Source organism: Gastrolobium bilobum, unplaced genomic scaffold (assembly GCF_033153095.1).
Source record: "Gastrolobium bilobum isolate Gb01-03AN ecotype WA unplaced genomic scaffold, APGP_CSIRO_Gbil_v1 utg1030, whole genome shotgun sequence".
NCBI classification, from domain to species: domain Eukaryota; kingdom Viridiplantae; phylum Streptophyta; class Magnoliopsida; order Fabales; family Fabaceae; genus Gastrolobium; species Gastrolobium bilobum.
The window spans coordinates 234864-244971 of NW_026898359.1; the positions used below are offsets into that span (position 1 = coordinate 234864).

General features: G+C 37.4%; 1 protein-coding gene across 1 annotated transcript; it reads right to left on the reverse strand.

Moving 5' to 3' along the window:
• Positions 1-7776: 7776 nt before the first annotated feature.
• Positions 7777-9625, reverse strand: LOC133315316 (leucine-rich repeat extensin-like protein 1). The gene has a single exon (XM_061516914.1). It carries the CDS (start codon positions 9226-9228, stop codon positions 8071-8073), a length of 1158 nt encoding a protein of 385 aa, XP_061372898.1. The 5' UTR covers positions 9229-9625; the 3' UTR covers positions 7777-8070.
• Between the last annotated feature and the right edge of the window lie 483 nt (positions 9626-10108).

Below are 10108 nucleotides of genomic sequence, written 5' to 3' on the forward strand. Positions count from 1 at the left end.
TATGGGAAAAATATTTCTCAATGGCTAGAATAAGGAGTAAGACTTATAAGTTTTACAGTCAAATGATCTCTCTCCTACATATATATATATATATGGGGAAGGATCCCTTTACAAAATTTTTTTACAAATTACACTAATTATGACTGGTCATACACTCTTGATTGAAGTATGACCGGTCATACTTAGTATAGTTTGTAAGAGTTTGTAAATTAAACGTTTGTAAATATAACATTTCCCTATATATATATATGGGGTTGACATCTCTGTAGTTGTTGTACGTGCATCAATCAAATACTAGCCATATATATACTTGAAAGCATTAAATTCGGAAAATCATAACCATACAAAAGATGAAAGCTTTAAATGTGGAGAATCATAACCATACATCTGTCATTGCTGTACGTAAAGCGGATGTAGAAATGATTTTACCTATATATATATATATATATATATGGGATAGGTTATTCTATCTATCATTTTTCTGTCTACCTTTGTCTACCACCCTCTAACACCGTTAGATCACAATCTTAAGAAGAGAGAGAAAGATAAATGTTAGTTAAGATTTTGATCTAATGGTGTTTTACAGTGGTAGGCAAAGGTAGGCAGAAAAAAACTTGAAAAAGGGTTATGAAATATTATTGATTTGTATTTGAATCTGTACATAGGGGTCTCTATTTATAGAGACTTCTTGACCTAATTTTGACCTAATGGGCTTGGCCCAATATACAAGTAACGGACTAAATAAATACAAATAAATGACTACATAATTACTAATAAATGACTACATAATTACTATTTACAACACTCCCCCTCAAGCTGAGGAATAGATATTTATCATTCTCAGCTTGCTAGCAAGTTCTTGAAATCTATCTGAAGGAAGCCCCTTTGTCAATAGATCAGCTAATTGACGCCCAGTGGGAATGTATGGAGTGGTAATCAACCCGCTATCAAGTTTCTCTTTGATGAAATGGCGGTCGACCTCAATATGTTTAGTCCGATCATGTTGAACTGGATTATGAGCTATACAAATAGCAGACTTATTATCACATAGCAGCTTCATAGGTCCCTCACATTTTATTTTTAGATCATCAAGTACAATTTTCAGCCACAGTAACTCACAAATGCCTTGAGCCATAGCTCGAAATTCAGCTTCTGCACTTGATCTGGCGACCACATCTTGTTTCTTACTTCTCCATGTCACCAAGTTACCACAAAGAAACATGCAATAACCAGTGGTAGAACGACGGTCAGTCACGGATCCAGCATAATCAACATCTGTGTAGACTTCTAAAGATAGATTGCCATCACGTCGGAATAACAACCCTTTACCAGGAGTACCTTTCAGATACTGAAGAATTCTCTCTACTGCCTGCATATGTTTCTCCTTTGGATCGTGCATAAACTGACTGACAACACTAACAGCATAAGCTAAGTCTGGTCTAGTATGGGCCAAATATATCAATTTCCCAACTAGCCGTTGATATTGTCCTTTATCAAGTGGAGGACTCTCCTCTTCATAGCACATCTTGTGATTCTGCTCAATAGGAGTATTAGAGGGTTTACACCCGAGCTTTCCTGTTTCTTTGAGAAGATCAAGAACATATTTCCTCTGGCTGATAAAGATTCCTTTGCTCGAATGAGCTACTTCTATCCCTAGGAAATATCTCAGTTTCCCAAGGTCTTTGACTTCAAACTCAGAGGCAAGCCGTGTTTGCAGAATCTGTCTCTCCACAAAATCATCACCTGTGATAATAATATCATCAACATATACAAGGAGCACAGTAAGCTTCCCATTTTGGGAGTGCTTGAAAAAAAGAGTGTGATCTCCTTGACTTTGTTTATATCCTAAGGTCATCATAACCTTAGTAAACTTTCCAAACCAGGCACGAGGTGACTGCTTCAATTCATACAAGGCCTTTTTTAATTTACAAACTTTATATTCTCCTTTCACAGAATCAAAATCAGGCGAAATTTCCATGTAGACTTCTTCTTCTAACTCACCATTGAGGAAAGCATTTTTCACATCAAATTGGTTTATATCCCAATTGTAATGGGCATAAAGGGATAACAAAACTCTCACCGTATTCATCTTTGCAACTGGAGCAAATGTTTCTTCATAATCAATGCCATAGGTTTGAGAGTAACCTTTGGCAACTAATCGAGCTTTGTATCTCTCAAGAGTTCCATCAGAATTATATTTAAGGGCATAAACTCATCTGCACCCTACTGCTTTCTTTCCAGTAGGTCTATCAATAACCTCCCATGTTTTATTTTTCTCCAATGCATTCATCTCCTCTTACATGGCTTGAGCCCAATTCCCATCTTTCAAGGCTTCATGTACTGATTTAGGGATTGCAATAGAGTCTAGTGCTGAAACAAAGCTTTTGTGCTGCACAGACAGATTAGCAGAGGAAACAAAATGGGAGATAGGGTATTGAGTACAAGAGGAACAAGATTTCTTGGGACATGATCTTTTTCGTTTTCTAAGAGCAATGGGTAAATCATCAGAATCAGTAGTAATGGGTAAGTCATCAGAAGTATCATGATCAGAAATATGAGATTCAGGACTTACCAGTGGTTCAGACGATTGAGGTTGCTGCTGAGGCAATGTGAGCTGTGTATCAGTCATAGGAGGATCAGTCACAGGAGGATCAGACATAGACACATTGGGAACAGGAACAAGAGGAAGAGACACTGACTCAGGTGAAGGAGTAGACACTGAAGATTCAAATTCAAAGAAGGAAGGTGATGAGTCTTCTAGTGAATTATTCTCCCCTGAAGATGAGGACCTTGGAAAAAGGACTCAGATTCCTGAAATGTAACATCCATAGAAACAAAAAAATTCTGACTACCAGGGTGATAACACTTGTAGCCCTTCTTATCATGAGCATATCCAAGGAAGACACATTTAAGAGCCCTAGGATCCAACTTACTGCGATGCTGTTTATGAATATGAACAAAGACAACACACCCAAACATTCGAGGAGGAAGACTTTGCAAAGTTGGAACAGAAGGAAAAAAAGAAGTCATGGAGTGAATAGGACTTACATGATCGAGAACCCGAGTGGGTAGACGGTTGATCAAGAACGTTGCAGTAAGAATGGCATCTCCCCAATAGCATTTAGGTACATGTGTTTGAAACAGTAAGGCACGAGCAACTTCAAGAAGGTGACGATTTTTTCTTTCAACAACCTCATTTTGTTGAGGGGTGTCTACACAAGTAAGTTCATGAATCATACCTTGATTTCGTATAAATTGGGAAAACTGTGATTAACATATTCAGTACCATTATCTGTTCTTAGTCTCTTGATTTTTCTACCAAATTGGGTCTCAACCATTTTATAAAATTGAAAGAACAGATGTGGTGCCTCAGACTTTTCATGCATTAAGTAAACCCAAGTTACACGAGTGCAATCATCAATAAAAGAAACAAACCATCTATTTCCAGAAGCATGAAGGACTTTATAAGGACCCCAAACATCAGAATGAATAAGATCAAAAGGTTCCACACTCTTAGTACTACTAGAAGGAAAAGACACACGATGATGCTTAGCAAACTCACAAACATCACAATGAAAAGACTCAACAGGCTTAGATAAAAACAATGACGGAAATAAAGACTTGAGTAAACCAAATGGAGGATGTCCCAAGCGCTTATGATGAAGCCAAATCAAAGAATCAGCAGTTGATTGACCATGAGACATCAAGATGTGATCTGTTACTTTATTTGCGGGAGATTGTAACACCAGATAGTACAGCCCACCTTGCTCTTTAGCATTACCAATCGTCTTCCCCGTGGCGAGATCCTGAAAAACACAATGGGTAGGGAAGAAGGTTACAATACAATTCAGATCTTTTGTAATTTTATGAATAGAAAGAAGATTTGTGGAGAGTTTAGGAACATGAAGAGCATATTTAAGATGTAAGGACTGTTGTAAGTTTATGTCACCAGAACCCGCAACTGATGTATGTGAGCCATCAGCTATGGCTATAGTATGAGTTCCAATGGTAGGATGATAAGAAGCAAAGGAGTCAGCACAACAAGCCATATGATCAGTAGCACCAGAATCAACAACCCAGGAATGTTTAAAATCATTACATGAAGAAAGAAAAGAATGAGTTTTGGGGCTCATACCAGTCAAAGCCAAAGCACTAGTATCAGATGGCTTACTCAGATAATCAAGGATGGTTCGGAGCCGTTCTAACTCATCTAGACGAAATGCAGGTTGGGTCTCATTAGGTGCAGAAGTTATTCCAAAGGAAGTAAAATGCGCTTGACCACGCATCCTTGCCATCTTTTCTAAGACAGTTTGCTTTCCATGGAGGCGAAAGCATAAATCCTTGATATGACCTATTCTTTTACAATAAGAACACCATCGATCATCTCTCTTAGGTTTAGAAGATGCACCATCATAAAACTTTGTAAAGGAACTCCTTTGAGAAGAGACCATACTGCACAAAAAACAGTCAACGAAAAAGGCTCTAAGAAGCCAAAAAATTCGGAAAAAATACCAAACGATGTCCGATCGGAGAAAACAACACAGATCCAGAAAGAGAACAAGGAGACGAGAAGAATGGTGGTGGTCCGGTCCAGAAACACCGCCGGACGCACCTCCACGCGCCGGAGAAAGCAGCTGCGCGTGGGCTTCACTCTCGGACAAAGAGGCGGCGCGTGAGAGCGCGTGGCAAGGCTTCTCCGGCTGAAATTTTTCCGATGTGGTCGTCCGGTGAGCGCGCACCTGTCTGTGGGTGGTTGCGGTTGAAAAGTCACCGGAAAGGGTTCTAAACGGTGAAGACAGAACTGGTTGAAGGCGGTCAGAGGTGTTTGGGTCGTTTGTGGCGGAGGAACGTTGCGTAGAATGATAGAACAAAAAAAAAAAAAAAGGTCAACAGTGGTCCCCTTGGTCCAAAAGGTCCCTGGAAATTTTTTTCCGGTGGCGGCTGATGGCGGCAAGAGGCAAAGAAATTAGGGTTTTGTAAAAAAAAAAAGACAATAGGCGCGGAAGCAGAGCCCTCAGGATCGAGAGCTCTGGTACCAACTTGAAAAAGGGTTATGAAATATTATTGATTTGTATTTGAATCTGTACATAGGGGTCTCTATTTATAGAGACTTCTTGACCTAATTTTGACCTAATGGGCTTGGCCCAATATACAAGTAACGGACTAAATAAATACAAATAAATGACTACATAATTACTAATAAATGACTACATAATTACTATTTACAACAAAAAATGATAGGTAAAATAACTCATCCCTATATATATATATATATATATATATATATATATATATATATATAATATAGAGTTTACATTTCTGCAATTGTTGTATGTGGAGCAATCAAATACTTGTCATATATATACTTAAAAGCATTAAATGCGAGAAATAATAACCATATAAAGGATGAAAACATTAAATATAAGGAATCGTAACCATACACCTGTCGTTGTTGTACGTAAAGCGGCTGCAGAAATAATTTTACTTAGTTATATATATATATATATATATATATATATATATATATATATATATATAGGAAAAAATATTTATACAACCACTTTAGATAAGGTTATCTACAGCTACCATTTATAACTATGTTCTCCCGGGAGAATATAGTTAAAACATTAAAGTTGTTTTTTTTTCTCTCTCCACGTCAGCAAACAAGTTCTGAAAAGTAACTGAGAAGAGAAAAAAGAAAATAACTTTAATGTTATAACTATGTTCTCTCGGAAGAACATCGTTATAAAATGGTAGTTGTAGATAATCTTATTTATAGTAATTGCAGAAACGTTTACTCATATATATAAGTGAAAAGACTCGTACGTTTTTTAATTAAGACGTAATGTCGCCCATTAATATATGAACGGTAGTCTCTTCTAATTTGAATTCTCCTGGCCGCTGCAACAATAATAATATGCATGTGTAAGTTTTACCTCTGTAAGCAAGATGTAAGTAAGAAAATAATATAAGAAAGTCAGTAAGGAGTGATCCAAACATTATATGTAGCTACTAGCTAGCATATCTCTACAACTACAAGACTGCATAAGAACCCGCGGCAACTCAGGTTTTAGGTTTGTTGAAAATAAAAGTATTCACGTAATTTCTTTAAACAATTTTTCCTTCTAAAATAGTTAAAGTCATGACTCAATATTATGAAGTATGAACTAATCAGTGGTGTAGAGTTTGACTGTAATATCTCTTGATTCTTCTAGATAAAATTAAGTTTCATTAGGTAAAATATATTTGTGCATTATTAATGCTTACTTAAATTTTTGAAATAATTGATTTAAGACAAGAATTTTATTTTCACTTTCACTGGAAAAAGAAATTCATTCCTGGAGTTTCAAGTGCATGCAACAAAAGATATGTAACCAAATATAATATGAACCCGAAAATAATAAAAATAATTCTTCTCCCTATTGTTTTAGGGGAAGGATATTGTTTTATTCTTAAGGGGGCGTTTGGTAGAAGAGAATTTTTTTTTTATCCGGGAATCACGATTTTCAAGAATATGACGAGAAAATGAATTTTCTGGAAATGTTATCAAAAAGTTGTTTGGTAGACTAACATATTTTCGGGAATATTGGGTTAATTTTCTTGATACTATGTTTAGTTGTATTAAATTTTCCCTTACCATAGCAATCTTAGAATACCACCATTTGAATGGTATTCCTGGATGGTTTTTTTAAAAAAATTTACACACAAAATAAAATACCGGAAAATCAGATTCCCGGGAAAATTTTAAAAAGCCTGTACCAAACGATGCATTCTTATTTACCCAACCAAGGAATTCCGTGAAAACAAAAAAAATCCTCCTACCAAACGGGCCCTAAAATCCAACCTAGACGGGTTACAATTTTTTTATAACTCAAGCGAATTTGGGCTTCGAGAAAAGAAAATAATGTAGTTTTGTACAAAATGGCCCATTCCACAATCCAACTTTTGTTTGGATCAAGCTTGGCCTGATTTTTTTTTATCTTATCCCACTTTTTTTTTTTTGGGTGTGTAAGAATAGTATCAAAAGCGTCTCTTCAGTCTATTAATCGCTTAATTTTAAATTGCTCGCCATTTTGAAATTGTTGGTCTAGTGGCAGCTGAGTTAGACTCCAGAATTTAACCAACTCAAAGAACACTGGGTTCATTTCACCACTTTAGGATATCAAACACATGTGGATATCTATAAGTTCACCATTTTAGTTTAGCCATTCTTGAGCCTCAACATGTTGATTTGTGTGTCCAATATTTGTCAAAAAAAAAAAATGTTATCTAGCCTCATTGGCTTGTAAGTTACGTTTCCAATTTTGTTGTGCAATTAAATTTTTAATCTAATCTCTGTTCATATTTTGATTAATTAAATATTTAAATAGATCTTTGAAACATATAGGCAACATCAAGTAGGTTTTTTAAAACTTCAAACATTAATTTAATCAATCATACTCAGAGTATTAATTTAGCTGAATTAATTTTAGAAGATGAATTGAGAGACTAAATTAATACTAAAAATCTTTAGGGTATCAACATATTATTCTATGTATTTTTCAAGAACCAATTTAAGTATTGTCTTTCCAACACTGGGAGATTGCAAAAATTGGCAAAAGATAATAGAATAATGCGATCAAAATGAAAGGTCAAGAATAGAAGTGCTACATTCTGAGTATCACATCAAGCTGAACAAAACACAATTTTTATCCGAACAAGACAACATCATTGGAGATACAAACGTATTGCAAAACAGCACCGAGTCAATGAGCAAATAAAAATGTACTATCAGCATTACACAAACCCCCCAGTCCCCATCCTAAAAGATTGATTCGGGATCTCTTTCATACAAAAACTAAACGTAGTGTTTGGTTAAATTAAAGCTATGCGTAATTATTACCCATACAATTTATTTTCCACCAAAAGGGCAGTGGAGAATCTTAAACTTTGGTCCACAAAAAAGTGAAGCACAAGAATTAGAATCCCTGCCCCCTTTTATTTTCTCCCCATACGATAGATATACCATATTACTACACCATAAGCCCGAAACACAAAAGAACTAACTTCAATTCAAACACTGTCTTTGAATCAATTGTTCTTCTGGCCATCAACATGTTCCTTGAGATGGTAACCTGTACCAAATGGTTTCTTTGAGAGAGAGAGGCGCACTCCTGGATCATGATGGGAGCAAGAAGTGTTGTACAATAGAGAGTTGTTGACACACTGTACGTTGCTGTTCATATACGCAGCCATTGGGAGCGAAGATGTTGTTCTACCTTTGTGATTCTTATCCTTCTTGTTTGTATTCCCTTCTTCATCAGTACTTGAAGTATCTGATGCTTTGATATTTGAATTTCCCTTCTTGTGAAGATAGTTGGGTTCATTTTTCTTTGGGTTATGGATTAGTTCCATATAAGCTCCTCTGTTTTCCCCTGCAATTGTTATAACTCTCATGCCAGAGTCCTCAGAATCCGAAAGCTTTCTGTGAAGAGTACCTTTCTCCTTGGTTGTTTCACTTTCTTTGCTGGTAACGTGTTTTCCATGACTTTGGATTTCACTACTGCGATTGAGCCACTGCATAGGCTTTTCGATGGTCTTCTGAACAACCACGTTTTTTGGCTCTGCCTCCATTGGTATCTTTGGTTCAGTCTTCAACTGGGAAGGTGGAAGGGTCAAGGGAGAGGGAGGTGGAGCAGTGGGTTTGATCTTTGGCGAGCTCATTGGGCTCCTAACAGCTTGTTTTATTGTTTTTGGAGATTGGGTGGTTGGAACACTCTTTTCTGGGGAGGTAGCAGTGGTTGGTTTGAGAGTGGGAGAAGATGAAACTGCTTCTTTTTGGAGTGGAGAAGTTGGAAGTGATGCAGGAACTTTTTGAGGAGGAGGAGGAGGAGATGGAGGAGCAGATGATCTTTCAGCCGCGGCAAGGCGTGGTGGAGGAGGAGCACTAGTTTCTGTTGTGGCTTCTCGAGGTTGAGACTGAGGTGATGGTGGTGCTGAAGCAGTCCTAAATGTGGGTAGAGCCAAAGTAGGGCGTGGTGGAGGAGGAGCACTAGTTTCTGTTGTGGCTTCTCGACGTTGAGACTCAGGTGATGGTGGTGCTGAAGCAGTCCTAAATGCGGGTAGAGCCAAAGTAGGGCGTGGCTCTGGAGCAGGAGCTGGGGCAGGTGCAGGTGCAGGGGCAGGAGCAGGGACAGTGCGAATGGAGGCTAAGCGGAACCATGGACGAACTGGGGGTGGGTTTGACATGGTTTATGGGAACTGCTCAAACCTTGAAGACAAGTAGAGAAAATAAGGATGAGGAGAACAACAATGAACACACAAATATATGATAGATGCAATGTTATTTATAAATCCCTCTCATCTCATCTCATCTCATCCCTAGTTGCATGGCCAAAAAAGCAAAATATGAAAAATACAACTTGTACCAGGTTGAAACAAAAAAGGAATTCTGATTAGACCATGCGAAACATGACCAGCAGTAAAGCAAATAAAGAGAACAAAACAAAATGGGGAAAGCATCAGATTCAATAGGCACCTCCAGCTGACACGAGCAAGGTTGGTATCCATTGAAGAGTAATTTAGAATTTACTTTTAGAATTGCCTGTTTGAGAATCAAATTTACGGAGCTCACCTGAAAACTCAATGGGACATTACCTTAAAGAGTTGTAGTGCATTCATTACGGTTAATAACTTGATCTACTACTATACCATGCGTATGTATATCAAGAGCGGCAATATAGTATCATATGCCCCATCGTGTGCATCTCACCTTCATTTACTATCTTTGTCTTGTGTCTTACTTTGCTTGCTGAGGTAGTGAGGTAGCGATGCTCTCTTCTGCCTTTCCTTTACCTCCTCTTCGTTCTTTTTCAAGATGCTTCATGGGGCTTCCTTTATCCGTGTTGGAAACTATCCTATTTCAACGATAGGGAAGAAAAGAACTTATCTATTAACCAGAGTTGGGTCCTTTATTGGTGACTACATACACAAAAGTTTCAATCGTTCATTGCTTCTCTTTCTTTAATTAGCCTTCGTTAAGAATGCTTCAAACCAGTGCGTAGAATTATTCTTTGTTCCCGCCATATAAAATACTTTCGACAGAAAATGTTCAATCAAGGTCGTCGTG